Raw genomic sequence first — 23,170 nt, forward strand, 5'->3', positions numbered from 1 at the left:
CTGGTGGCAAAGTCCCCCGGCTTTTTATTGTCTTCAGCCAAAAATCTTGGCCGCGACCAGTGGCTGATCTAAAGGCGGCTTGGAGCCGTAAATGATTGACAGGTCATTGTTTTCAACCAATCAAGTTGCTCCATTTCAGCCCTTTTGGTGGCTGCGGGCGGGAGCCGTCACCTACTAATATACCAATTTTAAGGTAGCCCTTGGCCGCGGAGGGCCACCATTGTTTATTAGCCAATCAGATTACGCTATTTTGGCCCCGCTCTATTGTATTTTCGACCAATCAGAGTTCACTATTTTAATTATTCTATTGTTTATTGACCAATCAGAGTATCTTATTTCTTTATTGTTTTTCTTTTGTTTAGTAGCCAATCCGATGCCTCTATTTTGCCCGTCTGGCCTCGTTTTCGTTTTACAGAAAGACGGGGGTTCAGTAGCCTCGTTTGCAGCAGTAGAAAGACGGGGGGTTGAAAACAATCCAGTTCGATTTTCTCCTCTTCATTCAAGCGATCTTACTCTACTTACAATTTAATGTCTACTCTATTTGCCGAGGAGACTGTTTTCAGTCGGGGTTTGTCTTAGCAAGGTGTTTTAAGCAAAGGGTTAACAAGAGGAAAAAGAAGTTCCCCTTGTTAACCCTCTGATTAAAACACCGTGCTAAGAGGCCCCTTTCAATGTTGAGTTAGGGGTTATGTAAACATGGCGTTTTAAGCAAAGGGTTAACAAGAAGGACAAGGCCCTCTTGGTAACTCTCCGATTAAAACGCCGTGCCATAACCCCTAACGCAACACGGAAAACAGTCTCCTAAGCATACTAGAAACTAATTACAAGCATAAAAATAAACTACAAGCATACTAATTACAATGATTAATGCTACGTTAAACGAAAAGAAACGGCCTACTCTAAAGACAGATGAGAACAGGCGCCTTGCTCAAATCCATCCGAAGAGTAAACCTTTCCAATCTTACATCGCTAAACTAAGTACGGTTACTCGGCAATGTCTCGCAGCATTTGGACTTTGTTATTACGAATACATATTTACGCCTTAAGGCGATAAGTGATTTGGGACATTAAGAATAAATATTATAATTTATGGAAGATTCTAGCAAATTGTACTGTGATCAAACATGAAAATGGATAAGAGCTTAAATGGGCATTTTAAGTAGTAGGTGAAAAGGGGGCATTCAAAGGGCTCATGAGATAGGCTACATTAAAAATTAACTTACGGTTGCTACTGGAATGGGACAAGCTAATCAAAAAACGAAGAAATTACTGATAATAGTACAAGAATCACTCGATTAGCTCTTAGGGATCTAATCTTACGTTGGTGTTGGTTTGAAAAAATATCTATCTACCTTCATAGTCACCAGAAACCTGAATCAATTGGTAGCCATCGATCGATCTATGAATATATTCGAGGGTTCTTGTAATAATATCCTTCTGTTACTGATAATTGTTTCCCTGTACTGCGAGCATATGCCGATTAAATAAAGGAACGATAGTGTATTATGATTATCAAATTGCAAGTTCCATTTTTCATAAATTGTTCATTGTCTTCAATTTTCTCTCTTCGATCTTCAGTCCACGTGGCATGCTTGTTTGCAAAATCGATCTCCACAATCTGAAAAGAGGAAGAGGAAACCAGCAAAATCGAAATGGAATTATCACCAGACAATTAAAGCAATCCAATAACAAAATTGTTCCACAATTTAGTAAATAGGATCAATCAGAAACGATAAGTTCTCATGATCAATGTTTGCTTACACTTTCTAGAAAGTAGTAGGTCAAAATGTTTTTCGACACGAGTATGAATGCCAATTGTGCATTGAGACAAAGAGATCCTCGAGTTTGTGCCATTTTTACTCAAGGGACGCTTCGTCACTTAGCGAGTCAAGATCTGCCTCAACATGTTTGTTATCATTAGGCTGGTGTGATACCGAGTGTATGGTAAACTTAAAAGTCTTTTCTTTTAAAAACTATGTTCCGGCTATTGCTGTCACATGCATTAAATGCCTCAATCTAGCATATAAAGAGAAACTCTTGTAAAGTTTTAAACACATTTACACCTCGCGATAATTTTCCTTATATGTTTTAAGACGAGTTTAAGCCAAAAGATAGATTGCATAAAACGAAATAAGACATTTTTCTATATTTCTTTGGACTTTGAATACTTTCGGAAAATGTCTTTGGTGCAATTTCGGTAAACTAAGGAATAATGATAAAATTTAGACTCATTTCAAAGTTAACGTTTGCATGTTTACAAAAGCAATGAGCCATTCTCATCTACTGATTCAATGCAGTACACGTGCTGGGGATGCATTCCTATTGCATGCTTTGTCGCTTGGGAATTTTCAGAATAGTAAATATTCTCTTGGGAATTGGGATACTGTGAATGCTCATAGTGAATGCCAAGGCATATTATTCTAAAATTGACAACACCAAATTTTTAGAGTTAATTTACCTTATATCAAACGTTCTAGAAAAAAAATACTTTGAAAAAATCCATGTTTGCCAAACTGGTACAAAACCTTCCTTAGTTTTGTCAACATCTTTCTAAATGTTCTACTAAAAAAACACTCTTGCTTCTTATTGAAAACATTTGTATATCACCTTATCTTTTAAGAAAGTGCCTAAGCAGTGTTGTAAAAATGTAATAGCTTTGGTTGTATCAAACAGTTTCTTGGCTTTTTATTATCGAATTTTCAAGTTTTGTTAAGTCATAATTGTGAACTCCTTAGCTTAAATAATTTTCGATAAGTTGCACCCTAAAAAAGGCGTTTAATTTTATATTTTTGCCGCGAAAGCTTAATTTTGTTTGTAAATGTTTGCATATAAATGACCTTTGCAATCACAGCAAAATCCTCCCTACCAAACGACTCAAACCAGCCCCATGTAAACACCTCAAAGCCATCCTTTACCTCAAACTTCAGCCACAAAAGCCTCAACATCCATCCAATCCTCAAACCACACAAAATTTGCTTGTGAATGTTCAGGTCATAACATATGCAACCATTAGTTCTAAAATCTATAAAGTGTAATATATTTTTGCATCTCCTAATTTTCTGTCATATCTCTATCAAATGCATTCCAATTAGAAATTTCCCAGTCAAATTTTTAAACATTTTCTTAGAGTTGAAGCATAACAATTTTTTTCTTGGCCTTTTTTCAAAATGATGCCTGGTAAAATCGAAGGTTTTGTATTGCCCCAGTATGAACAAGAAATTGTTGTGGAGTTATAACATCTTTTGGTAGTACAATTTTCAAAGCCATTTTCAAGTTATAACATCTTTGAGAAACAAATCTTCCGAAATTGATACCCTCGTGTTTCTTGGCAAAGCCAAGACAACCTCGCATCTAACTTATCTTATGTAGAAATTTATTTCTTGACTAATCAATTGAAGGTTTACGTTGAGATTTCTTAATTATTGAATAAAGTTGGTTACGCCTTGCATATTTTAAATAACAATAAAATAAACACGCTTAAGGAAATGCTGTTTTGATGACGTCTTGTGTTTTCTTTCATCTCTAGTGTCCTTGGCTTTTCCATTTGAATTCGCTCCATTTCCAAACATTAGTAATTATCGTAATAAAAAAACAGTGAAACTCACATCACTTTTCTGGCCAAAGATAATATCCTCTTTATTTCTCTCTTCCGAACATTTTGGTTTTAAAAACCTAAGAAATAATATTGCTTGTTGTCATTTCTATCTCACAAGGATGTGCAGTTTTGTAAATAGTCTTAAAGACGTTGTGCATTTTGACACATTTAATACTAAAAATAATTTATTTATAGCCAACACCGAAGATTTCTTCAGTTAGATTAGGAGAGGGGTGGGGGTGATCAAAAAGAAAGAACCAAAAATGACAATTATTCGTAGGTGCTTCTATTAGATCAAAATTTACACATTTATAAGTCGCATTTCATGATCACTGATTCTTTATTATGTGCATTTTTTGCGACCTTTAGGTCTTCTGCATTTTATTGCTTAAATAGGTAAGGGACGAGCAAAAGGGACCAAGAAGTAACTATTAATACACTATCAACAAAATGAACAAAAAGCCAATAGAAAAACAGCTAAGACCATAACCCGTGGGTTTTTCATCTAGATGCTAAATGGCTGTGAATGAAATTGAATAAATGCCTCTACCAACGTAAAACAGAAAGCTTCAAGGTTTTTTCACTTGAAGAATCGCTATATTAAATCAATGAATGTTTTTCAATTGGATAATATCACATAATTTCAATTATACATTATATTATATAATTATTTATCATTTATATCAAACTTGTGGATCTGCAAGAGAGAGCCCATGCTTGTATTTCAACACTAGAACATCCTTATAAATATTGCTAGCACATTCCGTACTAACATTGATACATCAAACGTTTTTTGGCTAGGCCTGTTTACACATTTTCGGTGGTACAAAAATTAAAAATGGCTTTGAAAAAGGCAAACTTTTTTTTAGAAGTAAAACTGTTTGTATAACACTATTCAGAGTAAAAATATTTAGAATATGGTCGCAAAGTCTAAGCTATGAAATATATTAAACAGTTGTGGATCGAAATTGACCAATCAGTGATAGGCTAATCATGTGCTCGCATTTCTGATTGGCCAATTTCGATCCACAGCTCGGTATACGTGAACCGCCGCTTAGGCTTTTACGCAACTCCACAAACATGCAATTTTCTGTTTTAATGGCTTGCATTCTTAATTATCATAAGTTTTCACTGTAAAAGTTTGATATAAGATTCTGCAATGTGTTTTTGGCATGCCTTTAAGGGTGATACTGAGTAATCAAAATTCAGCTATACATTTAGTACAATAAATTTTATCTTGTAATCTCTCAACCAGAATTATTTACAATTTTGGAGAAAGATGAATCGGTTAATCAGTTTCTGAGCGTTTTATTTCAAGTTGACAAAATTTTATCATTGTTTTGCATTTGTTTGATAACCACATGTTCGAGAAATAAGAAATTGATGTACACAAAGTCAAGTTTTACTACGTCTTTAATGAAGCTGCACTTAAGTTAAAAACTGGCTTTATCAAAGTTTTTCTCGGTAAGGAGTAAAAAAAGCTATTTTAGGTCTCTAGCGAAACTCAATCACAAATTGCTGCGTTTGGATGCATTTTACTTGCAATAACAAAGGAGAGTGAATGCCAAAAGGTAGCCGTTATTTACTTTTAGTTATTGTTTTTTAGATTTTCTTCAATGGTTCACATAGTTCTTTTTGTAGCAACGAGTCCCCGACAATACCATGATACATACGTATAATGATGAAATAATGAAATAGACAAAACTCACCAATGATTGACTATTCTGCAAAAGATCAACCAAGTGTAACTCTCTAAGCCATTTCGATTTTTTGATGCTAGGGCATTTAAAAAGTAACGTAATTAGCAGTGAGTAACAAAAAAATGATTACTTACAATTTTCAAAAAATCTTATTGTTGGGAAAAAATTTTTAAGTATTTTTGGGAAAAACATTTGCTTAAGCTGCTTGGAAGTTGAGGCTTCTCTTAGTATAACTCTTTATAAACTTAGTATAACTCTTTGATCCACAACCTAATAAAACTCTTCGTAAATACTAAAAAGAAATCGGAGTTTACTGCAAATTTGAAAATAGACAATCTTGTGAATGTTTCATTAATTGAAAAATGAATCGATTACGTTTTAATGATATTTGAATACTTTTACATATTTTAAACGCCTACCTTCCAAATATTCAAGTTTTTGACCATATTGGCACCTAAAAAAGGAGGAAAATAAATTTTTGACAACTAAGTAAAAAGTAAAGCGATTTTTTTCATGGAAATTAGTATAAAACCAGTTTATTTGAATATAAAAGTAACTTTCAATCAATATTGATCCAAGCACGTTCGGTTTGGAGTTTAAATTTTAATGTCCCAGTCTACTAAAGGCTGCAAATCACAATTAGTCACGTTTATCAGACATGTATACACGATTGTATAAACGTTATCAATCATACTTGTATGAATGTTAAAAAAAGAGCTTCAAACATACATAACAAAATGATTCAAAGCTAGCATTCTACGCTAGAGGCTAGTAGTACGTCTGAAATACTTCAAAAAACTAGAGGTTTTCTAGAAATTAAGTTAAAGGGCTCACCGCTAATTTTTGTCCTGTGTTCTTTCACTGTTGAGTGGTTACAGTCTATTTGGGGGTAAAGAGCTTGAAAAATACTGTTGTGAAGTAAGAAAGCATTAAAGCCAAAATTTGCATGAATGCACCGCAACGTGTACATCAAAAGAAAAACTGGCAAAAACTTCGAAAAATCTCCAAAAAAATATATCTTTGAAAATGAATGCCATACCTAAAAAGGAAATAGAATAATGCTCAGTAACGGTTGAGAAATAAAAACGAATCATCCAACAAATTAAAGTCGCTATCATAAGAAGACAATGAAATAAAGATAAAGTATTGAAAAATGAGAGTATTATGGAAGAGAAATAAAAGCTGACAGGAAAATTATCCAGAGAACGTTGACGTCGAGCAGTGCTGTTTTTTGCAAACACATCTAAATAAAGCACAAAAATTGATAGAACATACTTACCAATTATTAATATCGTCTGTTTCATACAAATGTAGTGATCATCCATAATATGGTATTCATAAAACAATCCTAAAAAAGTAATGATGAAAATATAGACAAAAAGAACGAAATAATTGCAATTTTGTTATAAGATGTGCTAACCAAATCAATGAATCAAGCAATCTTTCAGGTCTTAAGTATGATCATGTTTAGCCGTACTTTCTTTAATTTTAAGTGCAAACAATAATCGCTAAATTGAAGCGTTTATCAAATTATAGGACATAAAGCTAATTATTGACATTATATTTGAGAAAAACTCACAATTCTACGGTGTTGAAACTTCCGCTGTTTGATTTCTTATCCACATACGTGGCACAAAGGGACATCCATTCCAGAATAAAATTAATGTTGCTGCAACAAGACTTGATTATTTTGAGATATTTAAAATGTTTAAAAAAATGCTTATGAAAAAAATGCATCCAAAAAATTGACCCAGACCTAGAAAGGAAATAGAACTATTTTTAATACTGTTTGAAAACTTACATCAAATAAATATTGATTTGATAAGGATTTTAATTGCAAATGATGATAAAATAAATCTTGTTTTGTCATCATTTTTTTTCGTAACTCTTATTGCAAACAATTTGCTTGAAATTAAAATTTTTGTCAAAATTAAAGACATTTTTTCGAAATATCTGGCATAAAAATAAAAAAACTCACGTTCCTTCGGTGCTGAGACGGCCACTGTTTGCTGAGACGGCCACACAACGCATGGATATGAATGTCTAGAAAATAAGAAAATGATAACACTTGAATATGTCTGAGAGCTAAGAAAAATTACCAACCAAATAAATTTCGCTATCATGAATGTTTAAATGGAAACAATAATATGATGCTAGCATTGAAAAAACTTATACTAGCAAAATAAATTGTCACTGTAGAGTAGCAGTACACTTGAATAGTACACTGTAGAGTAGCATTTTGGCATTTATATCTATATAAAATGGAAAATTATGAAAGAAGGCAAAATAGAACCAATTTACCGATTATTCATAAAATCTGCTACATCCAAACTCTGTAGCTATCACAGTTAACAAATCATTCTTAAAATGAACCTAGAAAAAATAATAATCAAAATATAGACAAAAGGACGCCATTGAATAAATAATTATAAAGTTTTGAGTTAATATGCTAAGCTGATAAGTGAATCAAACAATATAGCATCGAAATTATTTATCTTTCAAATGTACAAAGTCGTTATCTAATTTTATTGATTTTTGATTAGTATTCATCGACGCACAATATGCTGTAATACATAGATTATCAGTTTATAAAGTTTTAATTTATCCAAACTATCAGTGAAAATGGTAGGAAAATAATTAAACGTTTGTTAATGCTATAGAACATTAATCAGAATATCAAGCATTTGACGTATTTGAAACTTACATTTTGTTGGTGCTCAAATGTCCACTGTTTGTAGCTCACAAGATATGTAACACATAAAAGATGAATATCTAGAAAAAATTTTACGGTGCTGCAACAAGATTAGATAATTATGAAAAATGAAAATGCATCAAAAAGTGCCAAAAAAGTTTCTCCAAAAACATTGCCTCAGACCTAAAATGGAAATAGAAGAGATTTTAATGAGGTTTGAAGAACTGACAAACTAACAAAGCAGTAATAGACAAGCAATGGCATATTAAAGCTTGAATACTGCAAAATATAAAGTGCTAAAAATGTGCGCCCCCTATATTAGGATTGCTATTGATCTATCTGTCACAATTTTGAAATCAATTTCTTTACGATTATCATTTAATGGGTCGTGTGAACATTATAACCATTTTTCTGTTAAAAAATTTGCGACAAAGTACATGTACATCATTAGTTTTTGAAAACCTTAGTGCTTTAGAAGAAGTCCCAATGATAAGAATTATATTCTGAAAACGTTGAATATTCGTTGATTTACTTGTTTAAAATATTCAAATCCAGAAATTGATGTGACTTCAACATCATTTTATATTGATAAAACATTTTTTGCTAGTGCAAGTGTTTTCGTAATGAAGTTTGGATCTAATAATTTTAGTTGATGTCGAAACTGAAGACGAGTCAAGGCGATTTCTAAAGTGAAATTCTAAAAAGGACAATATCTTAATTTTTATTTTGCTAAAATCGATTCATGAAGAAAGAACTATCGGAAAAATGTTTTGCAAATATTGTTACTTATGAACAGGGGCGCACATAAGGGGGTGAGTACCCCAATAGTTTTGGAATCGGGCCAAGATTTTTATTGATTGAGTGAACTTTTTTCGCCCCCCCCCATCGTTTTGAAAAATTCGAAAAATATACTCAAGACATTTACAATTTTATACTCAAGGCAAAATTTACATTAAAATGAGGCCCTTAGAATATTTTTATGGATTTGTGGATGTATGTCTCAGAATCGTAAAATTCATAGCGCAATATTTTTGGAATCTGTTTTAAATATACATAAGACTTAGAGCTATGCTGCTAGTTTGAAATGCAAGAAAACCACGAGCATTAGAATTTTAGACTCCTTGGATGGCTAGAAGTGTTGTAACTAAAACCCCGCCACAAAGCCACCACAAAGCCACCACATTACCGCCACAACCCCACCACAACCCCGCCACAACCCCGCCACAACACTGCCACAACACCGCCATAATACCATCCAAAACCAGCAACCTTCCAACACTTCCAGCACACTCAAGGAGAAAAAGAGATGAACAAAACTCTTTTGAAAGCAGCAGTACTGTTTTTCAATGAATTAATCGATTCAAATTATTTCCTAAAATCAGTAACATTGACTGCAACAAATTGCACTGAAATTATTACAAACTCGTCATAGAAAAAGTCTCGAATTGTTTTCGAATCGAAATATGCAGTTTGAAGCTTCTGTTTTGTGATGTGGCACATTACATTTTGAAAAATTTATATCTCCAAGTACTAGATAAGCTTCTGTTTTTCAGGAGAACCCTTTATTTGTATATAAAAATTTATTCGGTTTTTGTTAATTTTAAAATGTCTTAAAACTGAAATTTCCATTTGCAACTAAACATTGCATTCAAGAAAATTTCTTGATTTTTGATAATTCCAATTTTTTGGTACTTTATTGCTTGCTAGGTAAGGTATCTTGTTAACAATTATAACAGCTAAATATCCCTTACAGATTGATGTAATTATGTATTTGAATCAACTTCATGAAGGCTCATGCATAAATCGAGAAAAATCGATGAACTGCGTTGATTGATGTTTTGGTGTGATGTGATGGTTGTTCTTTCAAAGCAGGTTAAAAAAGTTTTAGGTTTCTGGTTTTTTGTTTGATTCCCAGTAAAAATTATTCATCATATAAAATTTGAAAAAATTCCATGCAGCTCGATGGGTTTTTTATTCTTGCTTTCAGAAATAAAAGCAATTGTTTGATATCTTAGTTTGATATCTTAGAATTTTGATATTTAGATACTCTCAAAAAAGTGTAGAAAACATCGCAAGAATTCAGACCTTGCACATAATTGCGCCTAAGTAAATTGCATTAGTCTTAGTGCAGCAGTAGTCAGGAATATTTTAATAATGTTCCAAAGTTATCTGCTTCTAACCTTATTTATAATGTTTAAAATATCTACCACAAGTGAGGAAAATCTAGCAAATATATTTTGAAATGATAATAAGGAGAAAGTTTGAATGAGGAAAAGACACAATAGTACAAAAATAATGGGGCCTAATAATGAGAACTAATTATCACAAGCTTACTGCATTATAAATATGACTTAAATGCAAATGAAATAAAAAGTAATTTGAATGGCTAAAAACTCACATGTTGGCTTGCTGTCGTAAAATCGGATCGAAGTCAGTGTTTTTCCATTCCGAACTGTTCAAGGATAATGTGACTTTGATTCCTGAAAATGTTTGAGTAAGTTAGTAAAACAGTTGCTTTTGAAAACATTTAACGAAATGAAAAAATTGTCTTATTCAAATTATTCCATTGAAAAGTTGGATACAGGACCCTTTTATTTGCATTTTTACCCTAAAATCCCTTAAATTATTCAATTTCAGATAAGTACATAATTTGAATTAAGAAATAAATTTAGTCAGCGATTTAAAAGTTTGGAACATTTGGTTCATATCAAAAAATCTTGCTTGTGGTTCTCGAATAAGTAACAGTGGGTTGTAAAATTATGGCATTTGTCGCGTTTAAATATTCGCAAAAATATGAGTGTTACGTGTTGAAATAAAACTAGTAGTGAAAACTGATATAATTTCAACAAGTTCTAGTGCTGGGATTTTTAAAGATGTTTTTCTTACAATGCACAGGTAAAATCGAGAAGGTGGACATAGGATACGGAAAGCTTGGAACACTCCATCCTGGAAATTTCCAGGAATGTTCATTTAATTTTGAATTTTACTTATAATAGATTTGTAAAAGTTTCACTTTCGTTTTTCACTGTATTTCTCTTGCGTTATTTTTGCTTAAGAGTAATTCCGAAAAAGCATTAAACTAATTTGTTGACATACCTTGGGCCTAAGTCTTTTCACATAGCTTGTAACGGAGATGCTTTCGTTCTGAAAGCACGAGGAGCAAAGGCCGAGCAATTGGAGGGCTAGGGCTTTTATAGCACACAACTTCACGAGTGCACGCTCCTGTGACTTGAATAAATTAAGATATTATTGCAAAAATCACTTGGGATCAAAGAAAGGTGCATTTTGAAGTTACATATTTTATTGTTTAAAATCCCAAGCTTTAGATAACACCTTCATTGTATTATATATTTCTCTAGTCACAATTCTTTTCTTTTAACAGTCCTTTCTTTTTACTTTATCTTCCATTTTCTTTGAAAATGTATTATGTTGGGAATAAAAATCCTTGACTCTGGCACTGATGGGATTTCGGATGCACGATCTTTATTGTTTTCTGAGTTCGTGGAACTCGTCCCAGGCCTTTTCGATGTGGAAATAAAATGGCGTCCAGAGAGGAAAGAGAAAAGGTTGCAGCCGCAAGGGAAACCCTTGATAGTAAGAATTTCACTCAATAGTATTTATCTGCTTTGCAAGATATAATGTAACCACAAGAAAGGAGTGCAGAATCTAATGCAAAAATGTGAATTAAGTTTCATCCCATGTCATGAGGTGATGGAATAGGCCTAAAAAGTCACTAGTGACGACTCCAGATTGCAGTTCATTATCTTTAAGATTTCAGATTTGCTTGTAGGAGTTCTCCGATACCTTTAATAGTGCATTAATTGAGCTACAACTGAGCTACCCAAACGCACCCCTCCTTACCAAAGGTGCAGGGGGGAGGGGGGCTATGCAGTATAAATCACTGACTTGCTATGAAGGAGGACTTTCCAAGGGAGCTCATCACTGTTTCTGCCTTTTATTAAAGAATGATGGGAAGAAATTCAATCAATGAAATTTCTTTTATTTGCATATTCATAATTTCAGTCAGTTAATATCCACTGCCAATTAAAAAGTCTTTGGTCTATTGAAATTATATTAGTTTTGATGTCAAAACTAAAATAATTTCCAAAAATTGATTTTCAATTAATTTTATTATTGAAATTGCATTTTTCAATGCAATATTGGTGGTGTAAAGGTTTCTTCTCAATTTTCAATCTTTAGTGGGTGCTTTCTGTAGTTTTTTGTTATTTTTTACCAAATTGAAAAAAGAATGAATCTGTTTTTTGTTTCATCTAACTTAGCTAATTGATGTTTGTTTTTCAGCCCTCATGGAAATGTCAAATTTATTGAATACAGGCTTAGATTCAGAGAGCTTGTCAATATGTGTAAAGCTCATTGAAGCTGGTGTAAACCCAGAAGCATTAGCTCTGGTTATTAAGGAGCTTCGTAGAGAGGGTGCAGCTATACAGGTATATACAGCTATGAAGTTAGGTTTCATATATTATTCTATGTTATACTCATCCAACCAAACATTTATTCTTTGACCAACAGCAACTTGTATTTTTTATGAAAGATAGAAGAAAATTATTTTCTGTTTGTTTGTCTTTTACAGTCTTGTTTTAATTCAATTTTATTGCATTCTGCACTAAAAAATGAATTCAACTACTTTATATACCATTTTTGAAGTTTTGATTGCATCTAAGTTTTTCAAAATTTGCCTTCAAATGTGTGCATGACCTAGGAAATGATAATTCTGCTGATGTGTATGGAGAAGTTGAGAGTTTATTCTTTACTAAATACTTGCTAATCCAACAGAAGTTGAAGTGGGTAGTTATTGGGAACATCTGAAAAGTAGCCAATAATCATATAGATAATTATGTATCGATACCTAGAACTCATACGTATGTCTGATAAAAACAACTTAACAATATGACAGGGTTAAGTGTCTCGTGCATGACCAATCATGTATCTAATTTTTTTGTTAAATCTATTTTTAAGTTAGATAATGTTCACCAGCAGATCCTTTCATTTTTCTAAAGCTCTCTCTTTGCCTTTCAAGTTTTGATTATTATAGTTTTGTTAAACAATATTTTCAGATATTAAGTCATAAAAACCATATGTAGAATTTTTGAAAATGGGAATAAAATATTCAACGATTGCTTTCTCATTCATTTTTGGAACAGGAGACAATTTTATTTAGAAATAGTGGTATTTCTTCAATCTTTGAAAAGCAGCCATTCATTTGGGCAAAACTAACATTTTCATCATTGACTGATGATAAGATATCACACACCTTTTAATTACATAATTAATGTTATGGCTACTAAAGTTATGATGGTAGTCTACAAAAGATCTGTAATTTAAATAACATACAAGATTCCCTGGCCACAATCTAGTCTTTATACTTAAAAAAACATTAAAAGAACAAAGATACAAGTTAAAACTTGGCCTTAAAAATCTTTTTATTCCGTCTATTTTTGCTCTGATGAAGCCCTATATGCCGGGTCAAAATCTTAGCCATTACTGATTTATGTGTATTGGTTGTTGTTCATTCTTGTCGTGTTGTGGTGTTCATTCTTGTCGTGTTTCTTATTTAATACAGTTTATCAATTTTTGACTGCAAGACTTCTATGGGAGTCTGTGGAGCAGCCTGCTACTGTGGCCTTCTCTTTATTCACACAAGTCTATACTAGTTTACACAGAAACAGGAAACATGACAGTACCAAAAATATGAATAAGATGTTTTTTCATTCCAGTTTGATTATTTGGTTATTGGTTATTACTGATTGGAATATTTGGCTCTTAAAGCTTGTCACTGTGAAAATTACGTTATTAACATAGTACAAAGGGCAGAGTGATATTGGCTGTGTTGAAATTTAGTCTTCTGGATAGAAAATAAAGTTTTAAACTAAATTACTAACAGAAATAAAAGGATGCCCAGCCTTAATTTTTCTCCAGTTATAGACTGTTTGCAAGTATTTAAAAGAAAATGACTCTTTACCTTCCCAGTTGAAAAGTCTGCAGGCAAAATATTTTACTTTTAATCAAACTTTAAATATTTTATTTTTCAGACATCATCCTCTAATTAAGAAGTAAAATCTCCTGAATAAATGAAGAGCTACAAACTGCAGATCTACAAACAGGACAATGTAAATATTGTATTTATTTTTAATGCATTTTGTATTGATGTTGGGAAAAAAATGTGTTACATGAACAAAATTTGTTGCAATATGAAGTTTACTCTAAGGAAGTCAACAACTCCTGCTTAGCACCATTCAATTAAAGCTTTCAAAGAAGCATTAAAGTTCCAGGTTTGAGAAACTAATTATTAAGACAAAGATTTTGGATACATACTTAAAGTTTCCTTAAAAAAGTTTGAAATCACAAACTTCTTGAAGTTTGAAATCATCTGCTTTGTAACACTAAGAGCAAAATATTAATTGCTAGACTTTTTTCTATGCCTTCTGTATGATTACTGTACAAATTTTCTGCTCCTTGCCTTTTTTGTTTTCTTCTCCATACTTCCTGATAAATTAGGCTAGTAACCTGTGCTATGCCAATCAGTTCCTGCGTTTTCCTTTTATAGTTCAGCAGCCTTAAACAAATTTTCAACCATCCTCTTCCCTTTTCTTCTACATTTTTTCTTAAACTCAGGTTTAACTTTCTCTTTTCGATCTTAGGAAAGCCTTTTTATTTCAATCAATATTCCTGTAATCAATTTCACTTCCAAGCACTGTAAGTTCTTCTAAATTTTTCCAGGGCTCTTAGCCTTAGCATTTACCAATTTTGTATTTTTTATTCTCTCCCTTGAGAAACCTTTACCTCAATTCCCAATACCATCGGTTTCCTTTCTCAGTGCTCTAGGCTTTACAATTTCCTAATTTCGCTTTCTTTATTCTATCTCCCAAGAACCCTCTTATCCAATTTTCCCACGTTCAACTTTCTTTTTCCAGGGCTCTTAGCCTTAGCATTTACCAATTTTGTATTTTTTATTCTCTCCCTTGAGAAACCTTTACCTCAATTCCCAATACCATCGGTTTCCTTTCTCAGTGCTCTAGGCTTTACAATTTCCTAATTTCGCTTTCTTTATTCTATCTCCCAAGAACCCTCTTCTCCAATTTTCCCACATTCAACTTTCTTTTTCCAGGGCTCTTAGTCTTAGCATTAACCAATTTTGTATTTTTTATTTCTTCCTTGAGAAACCTTTACCTCATTTCCCAATACCATCGGTTTCCTTTCTCAGTGCTCTAGGCTTTACAATTTCCTAATTTCGCTTTCTTTGTTCTATCTCTCAAGAACCCTCTTTTCCAATTTTCTCACGTTCAACTTTCTTTTTTCAGTGCTCTTAGTCTTAGCATTAACCAATTTTGTATTTTTTATTTCTTCCTTGAGAAACCTTTACCTCATTTCCCAATACCATCGGTTTCCTTTCTCAGTGCTCTAGGCTTTACAATTTCCTAATTTCGCTTTCTTTGTTCTATCTCTCAAGAACCCTCTTTTCCAATTTTCCCACGTTAAACTTTCTTTTTCCAGGGCTCTTAGTCTTAGCATTTACCAATTTTGTATTTTTTATTTCTCCCTTGAGAAACCTTTACCTCAATTCCCAATACCATCGGTTTCCTTTCTCAGTGCTCTAGGCTTTACAATTTCCTAATTTCGCTTTCTTTATTCTATCTCCCAAGAACCCTCTTCTCCAATTTTCCCACGTTCAACTTTCTTTTTCCAGGGCTCTTAGTCTTAGCATTTACCAATTTTGTATTTTTTATTCCCTCCCTTGAGAAACCTTTACCTCATTTCCCAATACCATCGGTTTCCTTTCTCAGTGCTCTAGGCTTTACAATTTCCTAATTTCGCTTTCTTTATTCTATCTCTCAAAAACCCTCTTTTCCAATTTTCTCACGTTCAACTTTCTTTTTCCAGGGCTCCTATTCTTAGCATTAACCAATTTTGTATTTTTTATTGTCTCCCTTGAGAAACCTTTACCTCAATTCCCAATACCATCGGTTTCCTTTCTCAGTGCTCTAGGCTTTACAATTTCCTAATTTCGCTTTCTTTATTCTATCTCCCAAGAACCCTTTTCTCCAATTTTCCCACGTTCAACTTTCTTTTTCCAGGGCTCTTAGTCTTAGCATTTACCAATTTTGTATTTTTTATTTCTCCCTTGAGAAACCTTTACCTCAATTCCCAATACCATAGGTTTCCTTTCTCAGTGCTCTAGGCTTTACAATTTCCTAATTTCGCTTTCTTTATTCCATCTCCCAAGAACCCTCTTCTCCAATTTTCCCACGTTCAACTTTCTTTTTCCAGGGCTCTTAGTCTTAGCATTAACCAATTTTGTATTTTTTATTTCTCCCTTGAGAAACCTTTACCTCAATTCCCAATACCATCGGTTTCCTTTCTCAGTGCTCTAGGCTTTACAATTTCCTAATTTCGCTTTCTTTTTTCCATCTCCCAAGAACCCTCTTCTCCAATTTTCCCACGTTCAACTTTCTTTTTCCAGGGCTCTTAGTCTTAGCATTAACCAATTTTGTATTTTTTATTTCTCCCTTGAGAAACCTTTACCTCAATTCCCAATACCATCGGTTTCCTTTCTCAGTGCTCTAGGCTTTACAATTTCCTAATTTCGCTTTCTTTATTCCATCTCTCAAGAACCCTCTTCTCCAATTTTCCCACGTTCAACTTTCTTTTTCCAGGGCTCTTAGTCTTAGCATTAACCAATTTTGTATTTGTTATTCTCTCCCTTGAGAAACCTTTACCTCAATTCCCAATACCATCGGTTTCCTTTCTCAGTGCTCTAGGCTTTACAATTTCCTAATTTCGCTTTCTTTATTCTATCTCTCAAGAACCCTCTTCTCCAATTTTCCCACGTTGAACTTTCTTTTTCCAGGGCTCTTAGTCTTAGCATTTACCAATTTTGTATTTTTTATTTCTCCCTTGAGAAACCTTTACCTCAATTCCCAATACCATCGGTTTCCTTTCTCAGTCATCTAGGCTTTACAATTTCCTAATTTTGCTTTCTTTATTCTATCTCCAAAGAACCCTCTTCTCCAATTTTCCCCCGTTCAACTTTCTTTTTCCAGGGCACTTAGCCTTATCATTTACCAATTTTGTATTTTTTTTTGTCTCCCTTGAGAAACCTTTACCTCAATTCCCAATACCATCGGTTTCCTTTCTCAGTGCTCTAGGCTTTACCATTTCCTAATTTCGCTTTCTTTATTCTATCTCCCAAGAACCCTCTTCTCCAATTTTCCCACGTTCAACTTTCTTTTTCCAGGGCTCTTAGTCTTAGCATTTACCAATTTTGTATTTTTTATTCTCTCCCTTGAGAAACCTTTACCTCAATTCCCAATACCATCGGTTTCCTTTCTCAGTGCTCTAGGCTTTACCATTTCCTAATTTCGCTTTCTTTATTCTATCTCCCAAGAACCCTCTTCTCCAATTTTCCCACGTTCAACTTTCTTTTTCCAGGGCTCTTAGTCTTAGCATTTACCAATTTTGTATTTTTTATTCTCTCCCTTGAGAAACCTTTACCTCAATTCCCAATACCATCGGTTTCCTTTCTCAGTGCTCTAGGCTTTACCATTTCCTAATTTCGCTTTCTTTATTCTATCTCCCAAGAACCCTCTTCTCCAATTTTCCCACGTTCAACTCTCTTTGTCCTGGGCTCTCAGTCTTAGCATTTACCAATTTCGTATTTTTTATTTCTTCCTTGAGAAACCTTTACCTCATTTCCCAATACCATCGGTTTCCTTTCTCAGTGCTCTAGGCTTTACCATTTCCTAATTTCGCTTTCTTTATTCTATCTCCCAAGAACGCTCTTCTCCAATTTTCCCACGTTCAACTTTCTTTTTCCAGGGCTCTTAGTCTTAGCATTTACCAATTTTGTATTTTTTATTCTCTCCCTTGAGAAACCTTTACCTCAATTCCCAATACCATCGGTTTCCTTTCTCAGTTCTCTAGGCTTTACCATTTCCTAATTTCGCTTTCTTTATTCTATCTCCCAAGAACCCTCTTCTCCAATTTTCCCACGTTCAACTTTCTTTTTCCAGGGCTCTTAGTCTTAGCATTTACCAATTTTGTATTTTTTATTCTCTCCCTTGAGAAACCTTTACCTCAATTCCCAATACCATCGATTTCCTTTCTCAGTGCTCTAGGCTTTACCATTTCCTAATTTCGCTTTCTTTATTCTATCTCCCAAGAACCCTCTTCTCCAATTTTCCCACGTTCAACTTTCTTTTTCCAGGGCTCTTAGTCTTAGTTTTTACCAATTTTGTATTTTTTATTCTCTCCCTTGAGAAACCTTTACCTCAATTCCCAATACCATCGGTTTCCTTTCTCAGTGCTCTAGGCTTTACCATTTCCTAATTTCGCTTTCTTTATTCTATCTCCCAAGAACCCTCTTCTCCAATTTTCCCACGTTCAACTTTCTTTTTCCAGGGCTCTTAGTCTTAGCATTTACCAATTTTGTATTTTTTATTCTCTCCCTTGAGAAACCTTTACCTCAATTCCCAATACCATCGGTTTCCTTTCTCAGTGCTCTAGGCTTTACCATTTCCTAATTTCGCTTTCTTTATTCTATCTCCCAAGAACGCTCTTCTCCAATTTTCCCACGTTCAACTTTCTTTTTCCAGGGCTCTTAGTCTTAGCATTTACCAATTTTGTATTTTTTATTCTCTCCCTTGAGAAACCTTTACCTCAATTCCCAATACCATCGGTTTCCTTTCTCAGTGCTCTAGGCTTTACAATTTCCTAATTTCGCTTTCTTTTTTCTATCTCCCAAGAACCCTCTTCTCCAATTTTCCCACGTTCAACTTTCTTTTTCCAGGGCTCTTAGTCTTAGTTTTTACCAATTTTGTATTTTTTATTCTCTCCCTTGAGAAACCTTTACCTCAATTCCCAATACCATCGGTTTCCTTTCTCAGTGCTCTAGGCTTTACCATTTCCTAATTTCGCTTTCTTTATTCTATCTCCCAAGAACGCTCTTCTCCAATTTTCCCTTGTTCAACTTTCTTTTTCCAGGGTTCTTAGTCTTAGCATTTACCAATTTTGTATTTTTTGTTCTCTCCCTTGAGAAACCTTTACCTCAATTCCCAATACCATCGGTTTCCTTTCTCAGTGCTCTAAGCTTTACAATTTCCTAATTTCGCTTTCTTTATTCTATCTCCCAAGAACCTTTTTCTCCAATTTTCCCTTGTTCAACTTTCTTTTTCCAGGGCTCTTAGTCTTAGCATTTACCAATTTTGTATTTTTTATCTTCTCCTTTGAGAAAACTGTACCTCAATTCCCAATACCATCGGTTTCCTTTCTCAGTGCTCTAGGCTTTACCATTTCCTAATTTCGCTTTCTTTATTCTATCTCCCAACAACCCTCTTCTCCAATTTTCCCTTGTTCAACTTTCTTTTTCCAGGGCTCTTAGTCTTAGCATTTACCAATTTTGTATTTGTTATTCTCTCCCTTGAGAAACCTTTACCTCAATTCCCAATACCATCGGTTTCCTTTCTCAGTGCTCTAGGCTTTACCATTTCCTAATTTCGCTTTCTTTATTCTATCTCCCAAGAACCCTCTTCTCCAATTTTCCCACGTTCAACTTTCTTTTTCCAGGGCTCTTAGTCTTAGCATTTACCAATTTTGTATTTTTTATTCTCTCCCTTGAGAAACCTTTACCTCAATTCCCAATACCATCGGTTTCCTTTCTCAGTGCTCTAGGCTTTACCTTTTCCTAATTTCGCTTTCTTTATTCTATCTCCCAAGAACCCTCTTCTCCAATTTTCCCACGTTCAACTTTCTTTTTCCAGGGCTCTTAGTCTTAGCATTTACCAATTTTGTATTTTTTATTCTCTCCCTTGAGAAACCTTTACCTCAATTCCCAATACCATCGGTTTCCTTTCTCAATGCTCTAGGCTTTACCATTTCCTAATTTCGCTTTCTTTATTCTATCTCCCAAGAACCCTCTTCTCCAATTTTCCCACGTTCAACTTTCTTTTTCCAGGGCTCTTAGTCTTAGTTTTTACCAATTTTGTATCTTTTATTCTCTCCCTTGAGAAACCTTTACCTCAATTCCCAATATCATCGGTTTCCTTTCTCAGTGCTCTAGGCTTTACCATTTCCTAATTTCGCTTTCTTTATTCTATCTCCCAAGAACCCTCTTCTCCAATTTTCCCACGTTCAACTTTCTTTTTCCAGGGCTCTCAGTCTTAGCATTTACCAATTTTGTATTTTTTATCTTCTCCTTTGAGAAACCTTTACCTCAATTCCCAATACCATCGGTTTCCTTTCTCAGTGCTCTAGGCTTTACAATTTCCTAATTTCGTTTTCTTTATTCTATCTCCCAAGAACCCTCTTCTCCAATTTTCCCTCGTTCAACTTTCTTTGTCCTGGGCTCTCAGTCTTAGCATTTACCAATTTTGTATTTTTTATCTTCTCCTTTGAGAAACCTTTACCTCAATTCCCAATACCATCGGTTTCCTTTCTCAGTGCTCTAGGCTTTACCATTTCCTAATTTCGCTTTCTTTATTCTATCTCCCAAGAACCCTCTTCTCCAATTTTCCCACGTTCAACTTTCTTTTTCCAGGGCTCTCAGTCTTAGCATTTACCAATTTTGTATTTTTTATCTTCTCCTTTGAGAAACCTTTACCTCAATTCCCAATACCATCGGTTTCCTTTCTCAGTGCTCTAGGCTTTACAATTTCCTAATTTCGTTTTCTTTATTCTATCTCCCAAGAACCCTCTTCTCCAATTTTCCCTTGTTCAACTCTCTTTGTCCTGGGCTCTCAGTCTTAGCATTTACCAATTTTGTATTTTTTATCTTCTCCTTTGAGAAACCTTTACCTCAATTCCCAATACCATCGGTTTCCTTTCTCAGTGCTCAAGGCTTTACCATTTCCTAATTTCGCTTTCTTTATTCTATCTCCCAACAACCCTCTTCTCCAATTTTCCCACGTTCATCTTTCTTTTTCCAGGGTTCTTAGTCTTAGCATTTACCAATTTTGTATTTTTTATTCTCTCCCTTGAGAAACCTTTACCTCAATTCCCAATACCATCGGTTTCCTTTCTCAGTTCTCTAGGCTTTACAATTTCCTAATTTCGCTTTCTTTATTCTATCTCCCAAGAACCCTCTTCTCCAATTTTCCCTCGTTCAACTTTCTTTTTCCAGGGTTCTTAGTCTTAGCATTTACCAATTTTGTATTTTTTATTCTCTCCTTTGAGAAACCTTTACCTCAATTCCCAATACCATCGGTTTCCTTTCTCAGTGCTCTAGGCTTTACCATTTCCTAATTTCGCTTTCTTTATTCTATCTCCCAAGAACCCTCTTCTCCAATTTTCCCACGTTCAACTTTCTTTTTCCAGGGCTCTTAGTCTTAGCATTTACCAATTTTGTATTTTTTATTTCTTCCTTAAGAAACCTTTACCTCAATTCCCAATACCATCAGTTTCCTTTCTCAGTGCTCTAGGCTTTACAATTTCCTAATTTCCCTTTCTTTATTCTATCTCCCAAGAACCCTCTTCTCCAATTTTCTCACGTTCAACTTTCTTTTTCCAGGGCTCTTAGTCTTAGCATTTACCAATTTTGTATTTTTTATTCTTTCCCTTGAGAAACCTTTACCTCAATTCCCAATACCATCGGTTTCCTTTCTAAGTGCTCTAGGCTTTACAATTTCCTAATTTCGCTTTCTTTATTCTATCTCCCAAGAACCCTCTTCTCCAATTTTCTCACGTTCAACTTTCTTTTTCCAGGCCTCTTAGTCTTAGCATTTACCAATTTTGTATTTTTTATTCTTTCCCTTTAGAAACCTTTACCTCAATTCCCAATACCATCAGTTTCCTTTCTCAGTGCTCTAGGCTTTACAATTTCCTAATTTCGCTTTCTTTATTCTATCTCCCAAGAACCCTCTTCTCCAATTTTCTCACGTTCAACTTTCTTTTTCCAGGGCTCTTAGTCTTAGCATTTACCAATTTTGTTTTTTTTATTCTTTCCCTTGAGAAACCTTTACCTCAATTCCCAATACCATCGGTTTCCTTTCTAAGTGCTCTAGGCTTTACAATTTCCTAATTTCGCTTTCTTTATTCTATCTCCCAAGAACCCTCTTCTCCAATTTTCCCTCGTTCAACTTTCTATTTCCAGGGCTCTTAGTCTTAGCATTTACCAATTTTGTATTTTTTATTCTCTCCTTTGAGAAACCTTTACCTCAATTCTCAATACCATCGGTTTCCTTTCTCAGTGCTCTAGGCTTTACCATTTCCTAATTTCGCTTTCTTTATTCTATCTCCCAAGAACCCTCTTCTCCAATTTTCCCTTGTTCAACTTTCTTTTTCCAGGGTTCTTAGTCTTAGCATTTACCAATTTTGTATTTTTTATCTTCTCCTTTGAGAAACCTTTACCTCAATTCCCAATACCATCGGTTTCCTTTCTCAGTGCTCTAGGCTTTACCATTTCCTAATTTCGCTTTCTTTATTCTATCTCCCAAGAACCCTCTTCTCCAATTTTCCCTTGTTCAACTTTCTTTTTCCAGGGCTCTTAGTCTTAGCATTTACCAATTTTGTATTTTTTATTCTCTCCCTTGAGAAACCTTTACCTCAATTCCCAATACCATCGGTTTCCTTTCTCAGTTCTCTAGGCTTTACAATTTCCTAATTTCGCTTTCTTTATTCTATCTCCCAAGAACCCTCTTCTCCAATTTTCCCACGTTCAACTTTCTTTTTCCAGGGCTCTTAGTCTTAGCATTTACCAATTTTGTATTTTTTATTCTCTCCCTTGAGAAACCTTTACCTCAATTCCCAGTACCATTGGTTTCCTTTCTCAGTGCTTTAGGCTTTACAATTTCCTAATTTCGTTTTCTTTATTCTATCTCCCAAGAACCCTCTTCTCCAATTTTCCCACGTTCAACTTTCTTTTTCCAGGGCTCTTAGTCTTAGCATTTACCAATTTTGTATTTTTTATTCTCTCCCTTGAGAAACCTTTACCTCAATTCCCAATACCATCGGTTTCCTTTCTCAGTTCTCTAGGCTTTACAATTTCCTAATTTCGCTTTCTTTATTCTATCTCCCAAGAACCCTCTTCTCCAATTTTCCCACGTTCAACTTTCTTTTTCCAGGGCTCTTAGTCTTAGCATTTACCAATTTTGTATTTTTTATTCTCTCCCTTGAGAAACCTTTACCTCAATTCCCAGTACCATTGGTTTCCTTTCTCAGTGCTCTAGGCTTTAC

At 34.1% G+C, this 23,170-nt stretch overlaps 2 protein-coding genes across 2 annotated transcripts in view; both read left to right on the forward strand.

The window, feature by feature from the left end:
- The first annotated feature begins 11,445 nt into the window (after positions 1–11,445).
- On the forward strand, positions 11,446–14,195 carry LOC148958084 (mitotic-spindle organizing protein 1-like). Its single transcript, XM_089113623.1, has 3 exons — positions 11,446–11,581; positions 12,290–12,435; positions 14,038–14,195. Exons 1-3 carry the CDS (start codon positions 11,527–11,529, stop codon positions 14,053–14,055), a joined length of 219 nt encoding a protein of 72 aa, XP_088969749.1. The 5' UTR covers positions 11,446–11,526; the 3' UTR covers positions 14,056–14,195.
- Positions 14,067–23,170, forward strand: part of LOC135696647 (TPR repeat-containing protein DDB_G0287407) — a 54,065-nt gene continuing 44,961 nt past the window's right edge. Inside the window, exon 1 of the mRNA XM_089113622.1 lies at positions 14,067–14,115. The gene's annotated coding sequence lies outside the window, so the exon portion shown is untranslated. The remainder of the gene's footprint in view (positions 14,116–23,170) is intronic.

This window comes from Rhopilema esculentum, chromosome 18 (genome assembly GCF_057945365.1).
Source record: "Rhopilema esculentum isolate cy_ngs chromosome 18, ASM5794536v1, whole genome shotgun sequence".
Lineage (NCBI taxonomy): Eukaryota > Metazoa > Cnidaria > Scyphozoa > Rhizostomeae > Rhizostomatidae > Rhopilema > Rhopilema esculentum.